Source organism: Hypanus sabinus, chromosome 2 (genome assembly GCF_030144855.1).
Source record: "Hypanus sabinus isolate sHypSab1 chromosome 2, sHypSab1.hap1, whole genome shotgun sequence".
Classification (NCBI taxonomy): Eukaryota; Metazoa; Chordata; class Chondrichthyes; order Myliobatiformes; family Dasyatidae; genus Hypanus; species Hypanus sabinus.
The window spans coordinates 28,971,485-28,991,952 of NC_082707.1; the positions used below are offsets into that span (position 1 = coordinate 28,971,485).

General features: G+C 43.6%; 1 protein-coding gene across 8 annotated transcripts in view; it reads left to right on the forward strand.

Annotated features, from left to right (window-relative positions):
- Window positions 1-20,468, forward strand: part of LOC132407396 (transcription factor Dp-2-like) — a 261,808-nt gene that overhangs the window by 53,989 nt on the left and 187,351 nt on the right. For all 8 annotated transcript variants that reach the window (XM_059993849.1, XM_059993859.1, XM_059993868.1 and 5 more), the window contains one exon: window positions 6,200-6,266. In XM_059993849.1, the coding sequence (XP_059849832.1) occupies window positions 6,200-6,266 (67 nt within the window). The remainder of the gene's footprint in view (window positions 1-6,199; window positions 6,267-20,468) is intronic.

Here is a 20,468-nt window from a genome sequence, read left to right on the forward strand (position 1 = left end):
TCATATTTCCAGGTATCAATCCATGCTCTAAGCTCATCCACCTTTCTTACAATGCTCCTAGCATTAAAATAAATGCATTTAAGAAATTCTCCACTTATTCCTCTCTGTTTATCTCTAATAGTACAAGAAACTTTATTGTATTTTTCTTCCTTCTCCCATACATCTGTTCCTACATTCTGGTTCCCCTCCCCCCCCCATATCTAGTTTAAATCCACTGGAGTCTCTCTAGCAAACCTACCTGCAAGAATATTTGTCCCCCTCCAGTTCAGATGTAAAACATCCCGCCGGAACAGGTCCCACCTTCCCTGGAAAACTGCCCAACTGTCTATAAATCTGAAGCCCTCCCTCCTGCACCATGTCTTCAGCTACGTATTGATCTGCACTATCTTACTATTTCTAAACCCACCTGCACATGGCACTGGTAGCAATCCTGAGATTGCTGTGCTGGAGGTCCTGTCCTTTAACTTGGCGCCTAACTCCCTAAACTCACCTTTCAGGACCTCCTCACTCTTCCTATTCATGTCATTGGTCCCTACATGGACCACGACATCCGGCTGCTCACCCTCCCTCTTGAGAATACTGAGAACTCGATCCGAGATATCGCGGACCCTGGCACTAGGGAGGCAACAGACCATCCGGGATTCTCGATCTCTTCCACAGAATCTCCTAACTGTCCCCCTATCAAATCCCCTATCACTACTGCTCTCCTCTTTTCCCCCCTTCCCTTCTGAGCTGAGGGTCCAGTCTCGGTGCCAGAGACGCAACCACTGCAACTTGTCCCTGGTAGGTCATCCCTACCAACAGTATCCAAAACAGTATACTTATTATTGATGGGAATGGCCACGGGGGTGTTCTGCTCATTCTGTCTATTCCCCTTCCCTCTCCTGACAGTCACCCAGCTACCTGTCTCCTGACTCCTAGGGGTGACTATCTCCCTGAAACTCCTGTCTATTTCTGTCCCTGCCTCCCAAATGATCCGAAGTTCATCCAGCTCCCTGGCACGGTTTGTCAGGAGCTGCAGCTGGATGCACCTTTTGCAGGTGTAGTCATCAGGGACAGCTGTGCTCCCTCGACTTCCCACATACTGCAAACGGAGCACTCAACTGCTGCCTCCATTACCTACTCCTAAACGAATTAGATTAATTAAAGGAGCTTACCCAGCCTTACCTCACCTGGAGTGAAGCTCGTCCTCAGCCTCTGCTCGCTTTTTAAATTCCCCCGCTGATCTCAGAGGCTGACTTTCACACGCTTGCGCAGTCGTTCCCTGTTCAAACCTCGCCTCTGCCTGTTCTCGCTGAAGTCTGATTGAGCCAAAGCCGTCCCACTCTGCCTCAGTCCACTCCGACAGTGACCAGTTTGTTTCCAGCCCTTTCTGGAAAACGTGCATTCAATAACAAGGTGGATGATGGTCTCACCCTGGGCACAGAGGACAGAATGAGATGCGATAAAGACTCTCGTTGTGCTTTAAAAGTCTGAAAGGGAGGCCTTTCCCATTATTATTTGAATGTTGTGGTGATGGGACATATGAAGGTGTGGACCATAGTCTGATTAACCCGGTCAAAGATATTCTTCTGCAGAAACGTTTTGGACATAAGGCACATGTGTTAGGGATAGTACTGGTGAAAAGAATGTTCTGTGTGCAATGGGACCAGACTCGTCCGTCATAACGTAGTGTCGCCATGCCCTGAGCCACTGGACAGTTCGATGAAACCACAAGTGGAGATGGCCATCAGGGTGAGGACCTTGCCTCTTCTTTCATCCCCAACCCCACAATTTTCTCTGGAGATCAGGACATCTCTGTGAAAACAATTCACTTTCTGAAATCCTGTGTGCAAGAACTGGATGCTGCACTGGCATGTCAGTCTTTCTTAAAGATAAATCAAGGGCCTCCTAAATCTTCGATTCACTCATTTCAGCTAACATATCTTCATTCCAGGCACTGGACAGACTAAGGCTAAGCAACTGGTACCTGCAATATTATCACAAATTGTAAACCACTACTTGTATTTGTTTTCTAAAACATTGACCTGGAATAGGTAGACATTATCTCCAATAAATTGCTCACTATGTTGCCCTGCATCATCATATATCACATTTGCCAATCTCTTCTTCGACCCCCATTTAAAAAAAAATTATCTTTGAAGCCCAAGAGAGTTCTGCCCCCATGACTATACTTGATGCCATTCTGTATTAACACCATTAACCAATAGACCAAATGGCCTAAATCTGCAAAGCCACACACTGTAATGTGACAAAAGTCAAATGCTAGTGAATCCAGCCTACTGCTGCATTTCTGGACACAACACTGAGTCTGGGCATGTCCTGTAGACTACTGAGGTGGGGGGACCAAATGCATTTTTACCCAGTCCCCTGTCTCTATGTGAACGGGATGGAACATCCTGCACACCCACCTTTTGTTTGAATTGGTTCACTGAACTTCATTATAAAGGACAACAGAACAGTAGATGTTAGAGGATGTTTGCCTCAGCATCGACCGTTTGAGTTGCCCTCAGGATCACGGAACAGTAACATCACATTCTGTCTTCTAAACTCCAGTGAGTACAGGCCCGAGCTTTCCTTGTACAACAACCCCTTCAATTCCCAGGAAGCAACTTAGTGCCTCTTTATATTGCACCCAATCAAGTACATCCCTTTTTAAATAGACCAACACAGTACACAGCTTTCCAGGTACAGTGCAGTCCTCTCAGCCCCTCACCGATTTTTGTAGATCCCTCATAGAAAGTACCCGCTCTGGATGCATCACAGCTTGGAATGCCTTTGGCATGTCTGAAACTACAAGAGACAGCGCATCTGGGAAACCAACCTCCCTTCCATGGATCCTGTCTACACTTCTCACTACTTTGGTAAAGCAGCCAACATAATTAAGAACCTCACTGCTCCCGGACACTCTTTCACCTCCCCTCCTATCGGGCAGAAGATGGAAAAGACTGACTGCTCGGGCTCAAGGACAGTTCTATCCTGCTAAGGCTATTGATTGGCTCTCTACTTGATAAAAAGGGCTCTTGCATCTTCCTGTCTACCTGCACTGCTCTTTGTCTGTAGCTCGAACACCTTTGTGCATTCTGTTACTGTTTTCCTTTGTACTACCCCAATGCACTGTTATAATGAAAATATTTGTATGGATGTCATGACAACACAGTTTTTCATTGTATCTCTACAATAGTATAAACTAAACTGATTTACAATTTGTCACAATATTTCTTCATGTACATACAATACTGTGCAAAAACCTTAGACAAATAAATATAGCTATGGTGCCCCGTTCTGTAGTAATTTTATATAGTGTACAGTACTGCTGCCACAAAAAAAATTCATAACGTGTGTGAGTGATGATAAACCTGATTCTGATATGGGTCTCTATAGCGGACTGAGAGTGGGAAGGGGGCAGGGAGAGGGAAAATCATGGTTGGGAAAATGGGAAGGGAGTGGGAAGCACCAGAGAGACATTCTGTAATGATCAATAAACCGATTGTTTGGAATCAAACACCTGATAAGGGGGAGCTGTTGTTGTCTGGCATACTGACCTCTACCTGGCCGAGGCACAGCGACAACTCTCTGATACCTCCTCTTATTTACCCCTTGATCATGACCCCACTAAGGAGCACCAGGTCACTGTCTCCCATACCGTCACCAACCTTATCAGCTCGGGGGATCTCTCATCCACTGCCACCAACCTCATAGTTCCCACACCCTGCACTTCCCGTTTCTACCTCCCACCCAAGATCCACAAACCTGCCTGTCCAGGTAAACCCATTGTCTCAGCTTGCTCCTGCCCCACCGAACTCATTTCTGCATACCTTGACACTGTTTTATCCCCCCTTGTTCAATCCCTTCCCACCTATGTTCGTGACACTTCTCACGCTTTGAATTTTTTCAGTGATTTTAAGTTCCCTGGTCCCCACCACCTTACTTTCACCATGGACGTCCAGTCCCTTTATACCTCCATCCCCCACCAGGAAGGACTCAAAGCTCTCTGCTTCTTTTTGGATTCCAGAACTAACCAATTCCCCTCTACCACCACTCTTCTTCATCTAGCGGAATTAGTTCTTACTCTCAATAATTTCTCCTTTGGCTCCTCCCACTTCCTCCAAACCAAAGGTGTAGCCATGGGCACCCGTATGGGTCCCAGTTATGCCTGCCTTTTTGTTGGCTTTGTGGAACAGTCCATGTTCCAAGCCTTTATGGGTATCCGTCCCCCTCTTTTCCTTCGCTACATCGACGACTGCATTGGTGTTGCCTCCTGCACGCATGCTGAGCTTGTCGACTTCATTAACTTTGCCTCCAACTTTCACCCTGCCCTCATATTTACCTGGTCCATTTCTGACACCTCCCTCCCCTTTCTTGATCTTTCTGTCTCCATCTCTGGAGACGGCTTATCTACTGATATCTACTATAAGCCTACAGACTCTCACAGCTGCCTGGACTATTCCTCTTCCCACCCTGTCTCTTGCAAAAATGCCATCCCCTTCTCACAATTCCTCCATCTCCACTGCATCTGCTCTCAGGATGAGGCTTTTCATTCCAGGACGAAGGAGATGTCTTCCTTTTTTAAACAAAGGGGCTTCCCTTCTTCCACCATTTACTCTGCTCTCAAACGCATCTCTCCCATTTCCCACACATCTGCCTTCACCCCATCTGCCCGCCACCCCACTCGGGATAGGGTTCCCCTTGTCCTCACCTACCACCCCACCAGCCTCCAGGTCCAACGTATAATTCTCCGTAACTTCCACCACCTCCAACGCGATCCCACTACCAAGCACATCTTTCCCTCCCCACTCTTCTGCTTTCCGCAGGGATTGCTCCCTATGCGACTCCCTTGTCCACTTGTCCCGCCCATCCCTTCCCACCGATCTCCCTCCTGGCACTTATCCTTGTAAACAGAACAAGTGCTACACCTGCCCTTACACTTCTTCCCTCACCACCATTCAGGGCCCCAGACAGTCCTTGCAGGTGAGGCGACACTTCCCTGTGAGTCGGCTGGTGTGGTATACTGCGTCCAGTGCTCCCGGTGTGGCCTTTTATATATTGGTGAGACCCGACGCAGACTGGGAGACCGTTTCGCTGAACACCTACGCTCTGTCTGCCAGAGAAAGCAGGATCTCCCAGTGGCCACACATTTTAATTCCATGTCCCATTCCTATTCTGATATGTCTATCCACGGCCTCCTCTACTGTCAAGATGAAGCCACACTCAGGTTGGAGGAACAACACCTTATATACCGGCTGGGTAGCCTCCAACCTGATGGCATGAACATTGACTTCTCTAACTTTCGTTAATGCCCCTCCTCCCCTTCTTACACCATCCCTGACAATATTTAGTTGTTTTTTTTCTCTCTCTGCCCATCTCTGCCTGTTCTCCATCTCCCTCTGGTGCTTCCCTCCCCCTTTCTTTCTCCCATGAACCTTTCCCTCCTCCAGCTCTGTATCCCTTTCGCCAATCACCTTTCCGGCTCCCAGCTTCACCCCACCCCCTCTGGTCTTCTATAATTTCACATTTTCCCCTCCCCCTCACTTTCAATTCTCTTACTATCTTTAATTTCAGTTAGTCCTGATGAAGGGTCTCGGCCCGAAATGTCGACAGTGCTTCTCCCTATAGATGGTGCCTGGCCTGCTGTGTTCCACCAGCATTTTGTGTGTGTTGCTTGAACTTCCAGCATCTGCAGATTTCCTCGTGTCGACCTTGCCTGTTGTCTCAGAGCTGGGTGCCCCTGCAGCCACGCTCCCCCCTCCCCCACCCCTGGCTCGTCTTCTCTGCCTCCTGACCCACACCCCTCCTGCAGCACTCTGGCCTTGCCCTTCCCAACATGTATTTCCCCCACCAGATTTACAAGCTCGCTTTCTGCTCCACATTGACAAAAGCAGTACTGTGCAAAAGTTTTACATACCCTAGCTATATGTATGTGCCCACGATTTGGCAGAATAAACCTTAATGATTCCCAGTAGAATATGCAGGATACTTGGCTTTGTTACAGGTGCTACTTAAGTGTATCTTCTTGTTTTTAGCACTATCAACATCAAATCTTAAATTATAAACTTCGTTATATACTTGTATTTAATCTAGTAATTATTCACTTAGTTGGATCGGTGAAAATTCTACTGTTCATGGGGTATAAATAATTTGTGAAGTATCCCGACTATATATAATTCCGCTCTATTCTCTTCCCCCCCCCTCCCCTTAGGTTGCAATAATTAACACAACTGGAGAACTGAGAGAATACACAGACCAGAACCTTTTTCCATTAAAGGGTGAGTAGAAAACAGCAAATGAAATTTGCGTAAATTTAATTTGAAGAAGTTACTTTATATAATCAATTTTAATCTGAAATGTTTTCACATGTAAGTCAGGTTGCAGAGGAAGTATTTTAGGAGTGTTTCAAACTTGGAATGTGTTTTTACTCTGGAACTGATCATGAATTTACTTCAAGTATTGCTTTCACTTGAGTTTGTATTCAGAAACAGTTGATAATTGGATTATATTATGCTCCACAGTGGTACCTCATGACTCCAGTGGTTTGGGTTTGATGTTTGAAGGTTGTGTGCTCTCCCTGTGGTGGTGTGCATTTCCCTCCGTGTTGTCTGGTTTCTTCTCACATTCTCAAAACCATGGGTGGATTTTTTTTTGCCAGAAGGTGGTAAATCTGTGGAATTGATTGCCGCAGATGGCTGTGGAGGCCAAGTCATTGGGTATATTTAAACGGGGGGGGGGGGGTTGATAGGTTCTTGATTAGTAAGGGTGCCAAAGCTTACAGGATGAAGGCAGGAGAATGGGGTTGAGATGGAAAATATATTAGCTGTGACTGAATGGCAGACCAGACTCCACAGGCCACATGACCTAATTCTCCTGTTGTGTCTTATGCTATTTCAGTTAATTTATCACTGTAAGTTGTAGAAGCATCATGCATCTATGAGAAATTGCTTGTTGGAAAGTAAGTAAGAAAATGGGATTTCTCTCAGATGCGGAGTAGACTGAATGGGCCAGCTGGCTTCTGTTTCAGTGTGAAATAGGCTAGGTCCTCCATTGATCATGGATGTGGCATCCTAGCTGTCTAAGATCTGGAGAGTAAGCAGTTGCCCAGGCAGCAGGGTTCCCCTCTCCATGCGACCAATGTATCCAAAGGAACGGCTAGACCAATACAGTTTGGCACCAGTCACATTGCAGGATTTGCCAGTCGGTGTTGAACTCAATCTAAGACTACCCTAGGACTCCAGCTCCATGTATTTCCTCAGGGTTTATTCCCAAAGCCTCCCCTATGAGCGGGAGTAGCCGCAAAGCAGCAGAAGTTTGAGATCAGAATTTCCTTTCTCCTAGGTGAGCTGCCAACCATGGCTGACAAGCACCATCTGCCCGAAGTGACTGGTTTTAAGGTGTCAGTAACCCATCATTGCTCCTTCTCCTGTCAGTTTTGCTGGGCTTAGTAGTTAAGCCACACATTAAGGCCAGCAACTGGACTTGGTTCTCAGAGGTTATTTGAGATGCACAGATTTGGGGACATTTAATAGGTAGTGGGAGCTTATCCCCACCACTCCCCCCAACTGTGACAACCTTTAGGAACCAAATATGGGAAATACGAGATTAATTTACCCATAAATCTGTAGTTCCTTTCATAATATTATTAGAAATCCTGGCTTACAACTTTGTGAAGGTCAATTTGCCAATTATATTGGTAAATATCTGCACTAAACTTATCTACAAAACTACATACAAATTTACATATATACATACATACACACACACACAAACACACACACATATGTATATACATATACACATATAAAACACGTATCTACAAACAAGCATTGGCTATCAGTTCACAGTTCATCACACAATGGTAAGTACCTATATTAACAATACTGGGGTACAAGAGAGTAGGACCAAGAGAAAAAAGTAACAGAGCACATACATACAATTACATTCAAATGCAAACATACTGCATACTTTACATCACCCCTCAATGTAGATCTACATCTATTTTAAATAAAATCACAGTCCTGAGTAAGTCAACTCAAGTCCTACATTTAACCAGGCCCCTGTGTGGGCCTTTCACTGTGCCAAGTACACTATAACAGAATTCCATCTTTCCAAGTAAGAGTCCATTTTCAGTTGTAGATTTGCAGTGATATTTTCCATACAGTTAACTTCTTTCAGTCTCTGTATCCATTGTTCCAAAGTGGGTGGGTGAGATTTAAGCCAGTTGACAGTTACCATTTTATGAGCAATCAGAATCAATACACTTAACATGTATAGTTTATTCTTCTCTAATGCAGATTGCAGGAGGTTGCTAAAATTAAATGACTAGGTTCGACGGGTATACTTATCCTTCTTATTTCATCAGTAACCTTGTACCAAAATTCCCTTAATTTGGGACAGTCCTAGAATATATGTGCAAAATCTCCCACTAGGCCACAGCCTCTCCAGCAAAGTCTGTTTTTTTTCTGCATATAATGATATTACTAACTGGGTTTTAAAGCACTCATCCTTATTTTCCAAACAAATTCCCTCCAATTGGAACTATTCAAGCATTTATGCCATGACTCCCAAGACCTCTCCCACTCTTCCTCTTCTATTATGGTATTTACCTCCAATTCCCACTTATGTTTAACATCTAACATGTTATCCATTGTATCCAGGTGTATTTATATATATATATACATACATACACAAGATACAGTTTTCTGGGATTGGGTCCTCCCCATGATGATCTCTGTCCAAACTTTTTCCAAGTTAGTTGGCTGTATTTTAAGATTGTTCCATTCTTTGTGTGATGTAAGGTAATGTCTAATTTGGAGGAATCTATAAAAGTCATTTGATATAAGGTCGAATTCAGTTTGGAGTTGGGAGAAAGATTTGAGCGCCTCACCGTCAAACATTTGGTCCACAAGAACCAGGCCTCTTTGCACCCATCTGTTAAAACCAGAATCAAGTCTTGCTGGAATAAAATCTGAAATGAATGCAATTCTGGTTGCCCTTGATATAATCCTTGGATGATTTAATTTTTTCCTAATTCTATCCCATACTTTCAATGTATAGTTAACCCATTCATTCTGAGTCTCAACATTCTTCCTCACGTTTGGATTTTAAAAGGGAAGAGCTGATAAAGGTAACTCACCAATTGAATTTTGCTCTATGTGAACCCATCTTGAATCCACATCTTCTCTGATCTATGACACAATTGCTCTTAATTGGGCAGCCCAATAATAGGTCTTTAGATGAGGTAAAGTTAAACCTCCCTGTTCCTTATTTGAGTATAACACTTTTAGTCTCACCCTGGGCCTCTTTTTCTGCCATATAAACCTGCTGATGAGTCTATCCAACATTTTAAATGTGGATATAGGAACTATCATGGGTAGAGCACTGAAGAGAAAAAGAAACCTGGGCAAAATATTCCTCCTGATCACGTCTACTCTACCTATCAGTGATAAAGGAAGCATCTCCCAATGTTCAAGATTTCTTCTCACTTGATTAATGTTTAACATAATTGGCTGCAAAGAGTTGGGAGGAACTATGAATTAAACAAACCCCCAAATATCTAAAGGGATTCATTTAAGAATTAATGGAGTCAGAATAGGCAAAGTTTTTAGACTGAGACTGGAGGTGTGGATTGCTAATGCAATGCAGCTTTGTTAAAGTTGCTCTAAACAGGGATTCTCCTTTGTGCTATACCTGTAAGCACAGACCAGGTCAGGTATCTAGTACCTATGGATCTTTTAACATTTTCAGTTATCCCTCATGATATCTGCAGGTAATTTCATGGCATTAAGAATTATCCCTCTTCGCGACCTGCTTAACTTGTGGAAGCTAACAACTCTTTATTATGAAGAAGATTGACATTGACTTGTATTTTACATAGAAACATAGAAAACCTACAGCACAATACAGGCCCTTCAGCCCACAAAGTTGTGCCGAACATGTCTCTTTTAGGGTTGGGGGATACCACACAATTGATTTTAAATACACATGGAACCCACACATTGTGTTGGCCCAGGTGACTCCACCTGTTTCAGGTTTATGAATTTTGTAATAAGTTTTCTTCATGATCTGTGGAAATAACTAAGTGTTTTCTAAAGGTTTTTGTCTTTTGGGAGCAGGTTGTTTTTTTTTAAAGTTTACATTGATATGCAGATTAATTTATGTATATCTCAAGAATGAAAGGGTTATCTCATTAAAACCCATCAAATATTGAAAGGCCTAGATAGAGTGGATGTTGAGAGGATGTTTCTGACAGTTGAGTCTAGGACTGAAGGACACAGACCCAGGATAGAAAGATGCCCCTCTAGAACATAGATGAGGAATTTCTTAAGCCAGAGCGTGGAGAAATTGTGGATGTTGATGCCACAGACGGCTGTGGAGGTGAAATCTCTGGGTTTTCTTAAAGCAGAGGTTGTAGTGTCTTGGTTAGTCAGGGCATCAAGGTTAGGGAGAGAAGCCAGGAGAATGATAGGTACTTTGTTGGTAAAGCCATCAGAAGTTACAGAGTGAGGGCAGGAGATTGGGGTTGAGAGGGAAAGTAAATTAGCCATGATGGGATCGTGGAGCAGACTCAATGGGCCGAAAGGCTTCAATTTGCTCCTATGTCTTATCGGCCTCCCTCAATTTTGTAAATGCAGCGGGTCTTCAGTTATATGGATTTGTCTGCCACTTGAGGGGAAATAATTAAAATAGCCTCTTCCGAGAGTAAAGCTATTAAGACTGAAGCTACCAAATGCAAGAGGCATTAAGTGCTCAGAGATTTGAGGACTGGAACACCCGTCTTTGGGGACTGCATGTGAGTCTACGGCTGTGTCTCATACCTACTTGTTGAAAGAGATGCATTTCTGATTCTTTATTGCTTGGTTAATATTTCAATCCAAAACACAGCATTTATAATGATCTACATTAGTATATTATGGTCTCACTTACAGTGAATGTTTTTTAAATTGCACCATTAATTTCTCTTTCTGGTATTCCTAACATTTTGAATGTAAACATCTCAGTGAAGAAGGGTCAGTAAAATGAGGCAGGAAACAGAAGGACCTCTGAGTTATCTGCCATGTCTCAGCAGCCTGAATTCTAGTATCTGTGAGCTAATGATATCATTATGACTCAACCATTTGAGCTTTCTTGAAAAATACTCAACTCTCTGTGGTTCCACGAGCATCTTAATAATTATCTGTTTGGTTCATGTTCTTTTTGTTTGTAGCCAACAGTAAATTACAACATCAACATTAAATTCAGTTGATCAACTTAACAACGGGCTGAATGTCCTCCTATATTATCGGTGACAGAGGAACTGAAGTTTAGGCAGTGAATGAAATTCGGCTGTAATTTAGTGTTGGATTACTGTTAACTTCACATGCTATATAGCTACTTCCTTCTGTTATTGTTACTCTTGGGCTCAGAAGTTTGTACATTTAAAGTCACAGAACATGACGTCAAACTACAGACGCTCAACAATTAGAAATATTAGACTAGATCTAAATCTTAGAAAAGAAGTTGGCATTTTGGGGTGTAGTCTCCCTTGAAATCTTTCGCATCTTTGATCCTGCGTCAGATCTGACCTGTTGCAGAATCTGGGTGGCTGTTTCCCTTGGGGAAATGACAGGGGATCTTGGCATGACCAGATGCTGCTGGTAGATTCTACATTAGTGAGTAATTCCAAGACATCTGTTTCCCAGTGCATGCATGGATATCTGGAAATAACTACGATTTCAACACCAGTTGGGACTGCCAGAAAAAAAGTCAGTATGACCTAGTCCATTTAGTTTTTTATAATTACAGGGAACAGTAAGAGTATGGAACTCCAGTGGGTTCATCATGGCAGAAGACAGTAGAGAGAAACACCGCTCACCTGTTCTTGTGGTATGAGAAGCAGAACAACGACATTGAAATAGAAAAGGCAACAGTCATATTGGGGCCTCCATAAATTGGACAATAACAGGATGGAATTGTGAGCTCTGGGATTTGTAGAGATAACCCTTAAAGAATGGAGATGGAATAAGAGAAATGATGGAGAAAGAACGCGATATGTGAGGTGGTTGAATAATTAAAAAGGAATTATAACCCTTTTGCAAGTGTTTAAGGCTTTGGGCTGGTGATCTGAAGGTTGTTAGCTCGAGCCTCAGCCGAGACAGTGTGTGTGTCCTTGAGCAAGGCACTTCACCACACACTGCTCCTGCACGTTTATAGCCCAGTGGCAGCGGGTTGCTGCAGTATGGACAAGACAAGACAATTGCAGTGTTTCTTAAAGATTTACAGCCAGTGAAAGTTATTTGATAAAATATAAGAAAACTCCAGGCAAACTGAAGATAGCCAGGTGCACAATAAAATAGTGGTCAGATAGCTTGTATTTTAACAATGTTCTTTGAGAGAGAAGTATTGAAGAGCACCAGTGCTGAGAAAAGTGATGGTTTAACATCTTGCTTCCAATAGTGAAGCACTGATGTTTTACTTGAGGTCATGCAATGACCCATTGACTCAAATGTCCAATTTCTGTGGGAGAGTGGGATGTGAACACATGATCTCTGAGTTAAGGTGTGGAAGGGCTACCAGTGAGCCATGGTAAAGTGACATCAAAGTATTCTCAAAATAGTTCGAAGTGCACGAGAAATGGTAGTCTCAGAGAAGAACTGCTATCAGCACAGATGTGTGAAGTGTATTTCAAAGTCCAAAGTAAATTTATTATCGAAGTTCATATATGTCACCCTGAGACTCCTTTCCTAACGGGCATACATAGTAAAGCCAAGAAACACAATAGAGTCAATCAAACAACGCACCTAACAGGACGGACAAACAACCAATGGGCAAAAGATAGAAAAAATCAAATACAAAACAGGAAAATATCATTAATAAATAAGCAATAAATATTAAGAACATGAGATGAAGAGTCCTTGAAAGTGAGTCCATAGGTTGTGGGAACAGTTCAGTGATGGGGAAAGTGAAGTTATCCCCTCTGCTTCAAGAGCCTGATAGTTAAGGGGTAATAGCTGTTCCTGAACCTGGTGGTGTGGGTCCTGAGGCCCCTGTTCCTTCTTCCTGATGGCAGTAGTGAGAAGAGAGCACAGCCTGGGTGGCAGGAGAGCTTGATTATAGTTGCTGCTTTCTTGTGATGTGCTCATTGGTGGGAAGGACTTTATCCATGATGGACTGGATCATATCCACTGCTTTTCATAAACTTTCCATTCAAGGGCACTGGTGTTTTTAAACCAGTCTGGGATGCGTCGAGCGCGCACTTTAAAAGGCAGGACTTCTTTTCAGAGCGGGCAGCGGAGTCCGTGGAAGCAGAGTCCTGGGCTTTGGCTAAGTGGGCTTCGGCGTAAGGGGACTTCAGTAAGCTTGTGTGATTGCTCGCTGAGGGGAAGAAGGTAAGGTCGCTAGGTGCTTTTTAGACTTATTCTATTAATCCAGTTCAGGTATGGGGGAGACAGTCAGAGCAGTGGTGTGCTCCGTATGCAGTATGTGGGAGGTCAGGGTCAACACAGTTGTCCCTGATGACCACACCTGCAAAAGGTGCGTCCAGCTGCAGCTCCTATCAGACCAAGTTAGGGAGTTGGAGCAGGAGCTGGATGAACTACGGATCATTCGGGAGGTGGAGGCAGAGATAGATAGGAGTTATCAGGAGGTAGTCACACCAAAAAACCAAGAAATAGGCAGATGGGTGACAGTCCAGAGGGGCAGGGGGAGCAGGCAGAGAGAGCAGAGCACGCCTGCGGCCATTCCCATTAACAATAAGTATACCGTACAGGATACTGTTGATGGGGATGACCTACCAGGAATGAGTTGTAGTGGTCCTGCCTCTGGCACAGAGGTTGAACCCTCAACTAGAAAGGGGAGGAGGGAAGAGAAGAGAGCGATAGTTTTAGGGGACTCTATAGTTAGGGGGGCAGATAGGAGATTTTGTGGGGCAGATCGGGAGTCTCGGATGGTATGTTGCCTCCCTGGTGCCAGGGTCCGGGACATCTCAGATCGGGTGCAGGCTATTCTTGAGAATGAGGGCATGAACCCAGATGTAGTGGTCCATGTAGGGACCAATGATGTAGGTAAGGTGAGTGAGGGGGTCCTGCTTAGAGAGTTCAGGGAGTTAGGAGTGAAGCTGAAAGGCAGGACCTCCAGGGTGACAATCTCGGGATTGCTACCTGTGCCACGTGCGAGTGAGGCGAAGAATAGAATGATTATGCACTTTAATACGAGGCTGAGAGCATGGTGCAGGAAGGAAGGGTTCAGGTTTTTGGATAATTGGTCTTTGTTCCAGGGACATTGGGATCTGTTTCAAAGGGATGGTCTACATCTGAACCGGAGGGGTACTAACATTCTTGCAGGAGTATTTGCCAGTGCTGCTCGGGGGGGTTTAAACTAGATGTGCAGGGTGCAGGGATCCAGATCCAGAGGGTTGGTCAGAAGGAGCATGGGGTTAAATGTGTAGAAGGTTTGGGTGATCTTGAGAAGGTCATCAAAATTCAGGGTGCAATTTGCCCGATGGAAGTTCAAGGAGCTGGGTTAGGTACAGTAGACAGTGTTTTAAGCAAAGAGAGGAGGAATGGGCTAAGAATTCTATACTTGAATGCACGTAGTGTCAGAAATAAGACAGATGAGCTTGAAGCTCAGATGAAAATGGGGAACTACGATATTGTTGGGATAACGGAGACATGGCTGCAAGGGGATCAGGCCTGGGAATTGAGTGTACCAGGGTATACGTGCTATCGTAGAGACAGAAATATGGGAAGAGGGGGTGGGGTGGCCCTGTTGGTGAGGAATGAGATTCAGTCCTTAGCAAGAGGTGACTTGGGAACAGGGGAAGTAGAGTCTGTGTGGATTGAGTTGAGGAACAGTAAGGGTAAAAAGACCCTAATGGGTGTTGTGTACAGGCCCCCAAACAGTAGCGTGGATATTGGGTACAAGTTGATTAGGGAGTTAACATTGGCATGTGCTAAAGGTAATGCAGTCATTATGGGAGATTTCAACATGCAGGTGGACTGGGAGAATCAGGTAGGTGCTGGACCCCAGGATAGGGAGTTTGTGGAGTGTCTAAGGGATGTATTTTTGGAACAGCTTGTGCTTGAGCCAACCAGGAACGAGGCTATTTTGGACTTGGTGATGTGTAATGAACAGGAATTGATAAGTGATCTTGAAGTAAAGGAGCCATTAGGAAGTAGTGATCATAACATGATAAGTTTTTATCTACAATTTGAGAGGGATAGGGGCAGATCAGAGGTGTCAGTGTTGCAATTAAATAAAGGAGACTACGGAGCCATGAGGGAAGAGCTGGCCAAAGTTAAATGGGCGGATGCCCTGGCAGGAAAGACAGTGGATCAGCAGTGGCAGATATTCTTGGGCATAATACAAAAGATGCAAATGCAGTTCATTCCAATGAGAAGGAAGGATTCAAAGAGGGGGAAGGGGCCACAGTGGTTGACAAAGAAAGTCAGAGATTGTATAGCATTAAAGAAAAAGAAGTATGACAGGGCTAAGATGAGTGGGAATACAGATGATTGGGAAAGTTTTAAGGAACAGCAGATCTTAACTAAAAAAGCAATACGGAGAGAAAAAATCAGGTATGAGCTCAGTCTAGCCAGGAATATAAAAGGGGATAGCAAAAGCTTTTTTAGCTATGTGAAGAGAAAGAAGATAGTTAAGAACAATGTTGGCCCCTTGAAGAATGAATTGGGAGAAATTGTTATGGGAAACAAGGAAATGGCAACAGAATTTAATGCATACTTTAAATCTGTCTTCACCAGGGAGGACACAAGCAATCTCCCAGATGTATGGATGGGCCAGGGTCATAAGATATCAGAGGAATTGAGACAGATTGACATTAGGAAAGAAACTGTGATGAGTAGACTGGTAGGACTGAAGGCTAATAAATCCCCGGGTCCAGATGGTCTGCATCCGAGGGTTCTAAAAGAGGTGGCTCAGGAAATTGCGGATGCATTGGTAATCATTTTCCAATGTTCCTTAGATTCAGGATCAGTTCCTGAAGATTGGAGAGTGGCTAATGTTGTCCCACTTTTCAAGAAGGGAGGGAAGGAGAAAATGGAGAACTATCGCCCTGTTAGCCTAACGTCAGTCGTGGGGAAGATGCTTGAGTCCATTATTAAGGATGAAATAGTGGCACATCTAGATGGCAGAAATAGGATTAGGCCGAGCCAGCATGGATTTACCAAGGGCAAATCATGCTTGACTAATCTGTTGGAGTTTTTTGAGGGTGTAGCAAGGATGTTAGACGAGGGTAAGCCAGTAGATGTTGTGTACCTAGATTTTCAGAAGGCATTCGATAAGGTGCCACATAGGAGATTGGTGAGTAAAATCAGAGCTCATGGCATTGGGGGCAGGGTTTCAACATGGATAGAAAACTGGTTGGCAGATAGAAAGCAAAGGGTAGCAGTGAATGGGTGTTTCTCAGACTGGCTGGAGGTGACTAGTGGGGTACCACAGGGCTCTGTATTGGGACCACAGCTCTTTACGATTTATGTCAATGATTTAGATGAGGGTATTGAAAACTATATCAGCAAGTTTGCTGACGATACTAAACTGGGTGGCAGTGTGACATGCGAAGAGGACGTTAGGAGAATACAGGGAGACTTGGATAGGCTGAGTGAGTGGGCAGATACTTGGCAGATGTCATTCAATGTGAATAAATGTGAAGTTATCCACTTTGGAAGCTGGAACAAGAGGGCAGAGTATTGTCTGAACGGTGTCGAGTTAGGTAAGGGAGAAATGCAAAGAGACCTAGGAGTCCTAGTTCACCAGTCAATGAAGGTGAATGAGCAAGTGCAACAGGCAGTGAAGAGGGCAAATGGAATGTTGGCCTTTGTTACAAGGGGAATTGAATACAAAAGCAAGTATGTTCTTTTGCATTTGTACAGGGCCCTGGTGAGACCACACCTGGAATATTGTGTACAGTTTTGGTTTCCAGGTTTAAGGAAGGACATTCTGGCAATTGAGGAAGCGCAGCGTAGATTCACTAGGTTGATTCCTGGGATGGCAGGGCTGTCTTACGCAGAGAGATTGGAGAGATTGGGCTTGTACACGCTGGAATTGAGGAGATTGAGAGGGGATCTGATTGAAACGTTTAAGATAATTAAAGGATTTGATAGGATTGAGGCAGGAAATATGTTCCAGATGTTGGGAGAGTCCAGTACCAGAGGGCATGGATTGAGAATAAGAGGTCAGTTATTTAAAACAGAGTTGAGGAAGAGCTTCTTCTCCCAGAGAGTTGTGGAGGTGTGGAATGCACTGCCTCGGAAGACGGTGGAGGCCAATTCTCTGGATGCTTTCAAGAAGGAGCTGGATAGATATCTGATGGATAGGGGAATCAAGGGATATGGGGACAAGGCAGGGACTGGGTATTGATAGTGAATGATCAGCCATGATCTCAGAATGGCGGTGCAGACTCGAGGGGCCGAAAGGTCTACTTCTGCACCTATTGTCTATTGTCAAAGCTTCATAAACTTCTAAGGAAGTAGAGATACTGCAGTACTTTCTTTGTGATTGAACTTGCATGCAAGGCCCAGGACAGATCCTGTGGAATGATAACACCGAGGAACTTAAAGTTGCTGACCCTATCCACCTCTGATTCCCCTGATAAGCACTGGCATGGCACCACTCAGCCAGATTTTCAGTCTGTCTCCTTTGATTCGGCCAATGACGGTGGTGTCATCAGCAAATTTAATTGCAACACTGACACCTCTGATCTGCCCTTATCCCTCTCAAATTGTAGATAAAAACTTATCATGTTATGATCACTACTTCCTAATGGCTCCTTTACTTCAGGATCACTTATCAATTCCTGTTCATTACACATCACCAAGTCCAAAATAGCCTCGTTCCTGGTTGGCTCAAGCACAAGCTGTTCCAAAACTACATCCCTTAGACACTCCACAAACTCCCTATCCTGGGGTCCAGCACCTACCTGATTCTCCCAGTTCACCTGCATGTTGAAATCTCCCATAACGACTGCATTACCTTTAGCACATGCCAATGTTAACTCCCTAATCAACTTGTACCCAATATCCATGCTACTGTTTGGGGGCCTGTACACAACACCCATTAGAGTCTTTTTACCCTTACTGTTCCTCAGCTCAATCCACACAGACTCTACTTCCCCTGTTCCCAAGTCACCTCTTGTTAAGGACTGAATCTCATTCCTCATCAACAGGGCCACCCCACCCCCTCTTCCCATATTTCTGTCTCTACGATAGCACGTATACCCTGGTACACTCAATTCCCAGGCCTGATCCCCTTGCAGCCATGTCTCCGTTATCCCAACAATATCGTAGTTCCCCATTTTCATCTGAGCTTCAAGCTCATCTGTCTTATTTCTGATACTACGCGCATTCAAGTATAGAATTCTTAGCCCATTCCTCCTCTCTTTGCTTAAAACACTGTCTACTGTACCTAACCCAGCTCCTTGAACTTCCATCGGGCAAATTGCACCCTGAATTTTGATGACCTTCTCAAGATCACCCAAACCTTCTACACATTTAACCCCATGCTCCTTCTGACCAACCCTCTGGATCTGGATCCCTGCACCCTGCACATCTAGTTTAAACCCTCCCGAGCAGCACTGGCAAACACTCCTGCAAGAATGTCAGTACCCCTCCGGTTCAGATGTAGACCGTCCCTTCGAAACAGATCCCAATGTCCCTGGAACAAAGACCAATTATCCAAAAACCTGAACCCTTCCTTCCTGCACCATGCTCTCAGCCTCGTATTAATGTGCATAATCATTCTATTCTTCGCCTCACTCGCACATGGCACAGGTAGCAATCCCGAGATTGTCACCCTGGAGGTCCTGCCTTTCAGCTTCACTCCTAACTCCCTGAACTCTCTAAGCAGGTAACTCTAAAAGATAATATTCGACACTTAGTCGAACTCAGACGTAAATCTGTCTCACCCAAAAAACCGAACAAAGCAATTAAAGGGTTTAGGTTCCAGGTGGTGATTCAGAATATACGATAACGTTATGAAGACGTCTTTCCAAAATTTCTCCAAGCTAGGACAAAACCAGTACATATGAATGAGGGAGGCCTCGCCCCTTTTGCATTTATCACAAAGCGGACTAATGTTAAAGTAAAATCGAGATAATTTAGATTTAGACATATGGGCTCTATGAACAATCTTAAACTGTAAAAGGCAATGGCGAGCACAAAGAGAGGTTGAATTAACCGATTTAAGAATCGAGTCGCAAGTCTCATCAGATAAGGAGGTATTTAAATCATGCTCCCAAGCCATTTTAATTTTATCCACGGGGCAAGTCGTAAGGCTGCTAATTTATCACAAATAAATGATATTAAACCTTTACTTAATGGATTAATAGAAAGAAATAAGTCCATAACATTTTTCTCAGGCATTTCAGGGAAGTTAGGAATTAAAGGAATAATAAAGTGTCTAATTTGGAGATATCTAAAAAAATGAGCATTGGGCAGATTGAACTTAGCAGAGAGCTGTTGAAAAGATGCGAAGCGATTATCAATAAAAAGATCTTCAAAATGTCTAATACCCTTCCTATTACCAATCCTGGAATGCTGAGTCATACGTAGTAGGTAAAAAAAAGGTGATTATGTAAGATGGGGCTAGAAAAGGAAAGACCATGGAAACCATAAAATTTCCTAAACTGAGCCCATATTCGCCAAGTGTGTCTAACAAGAGGATTAAGTATTAATCTGGACAAACTACTAGGGAGTACAGAGCCAAGAAGTGCAGAGATAGATAATTCTTTAGTGGAGCTCAACTCCATTGCCACCCAATTAGGGCACTCGGGTTGGCCATGGAAAAAAGACCAAAAGGTAGCTCAACGTATATTAGCTGCCCAATAATATAAATGAAAGTTAGCTAAAGCCATGTCACCCTCTTTTTTAGATTTTTGGAGATAAACTTTATTAATTCTAGAGTGCTTATTCTTCCACAGATATGACAAAATAGTAGAGTCTAAGGAATCAAAAAAAGATTTAGGTATAAAAATTGGGATTGATTGAAAAAAGTATAAAAGTTTAGGGAGAACATACATTTTAACAACATTAATACGACCTACCAAAGACATAGATAGAGGTGACCATTGTAACAGACTCTGTTTTATAGTATATGAAAGATTGGCAAAATTTTCATGAAAGAGATCTTTAAACTTCCTTGTGACTATAATCCCAAGATAAGTAAATTGATTATGAACTACTTTAAAAGGGGGCAACTGGTTTTCATGACTTAAATGATTGTACTGTGCTGGAGCTGGGTGCTAATCAGAGCTGAAAAGAACCTGGAAGTTCAGATAATTGGTGCAGATAAGATAGTACCTTGAAAAAAGTGTGTAACTTCACATCCAGTTATTGAACTACAAATAGCAAGTATATGCAGATGCTGGAAATCCAGAACTAATTCAGATTCTCGGTCCGAAACATTGGCTGTTTATTCATTTCCACAGGTACTGCCTGACCTGCTGATTTCCTACAGGATTTTGCATGTTACTCTAGCAAGAATCTTTT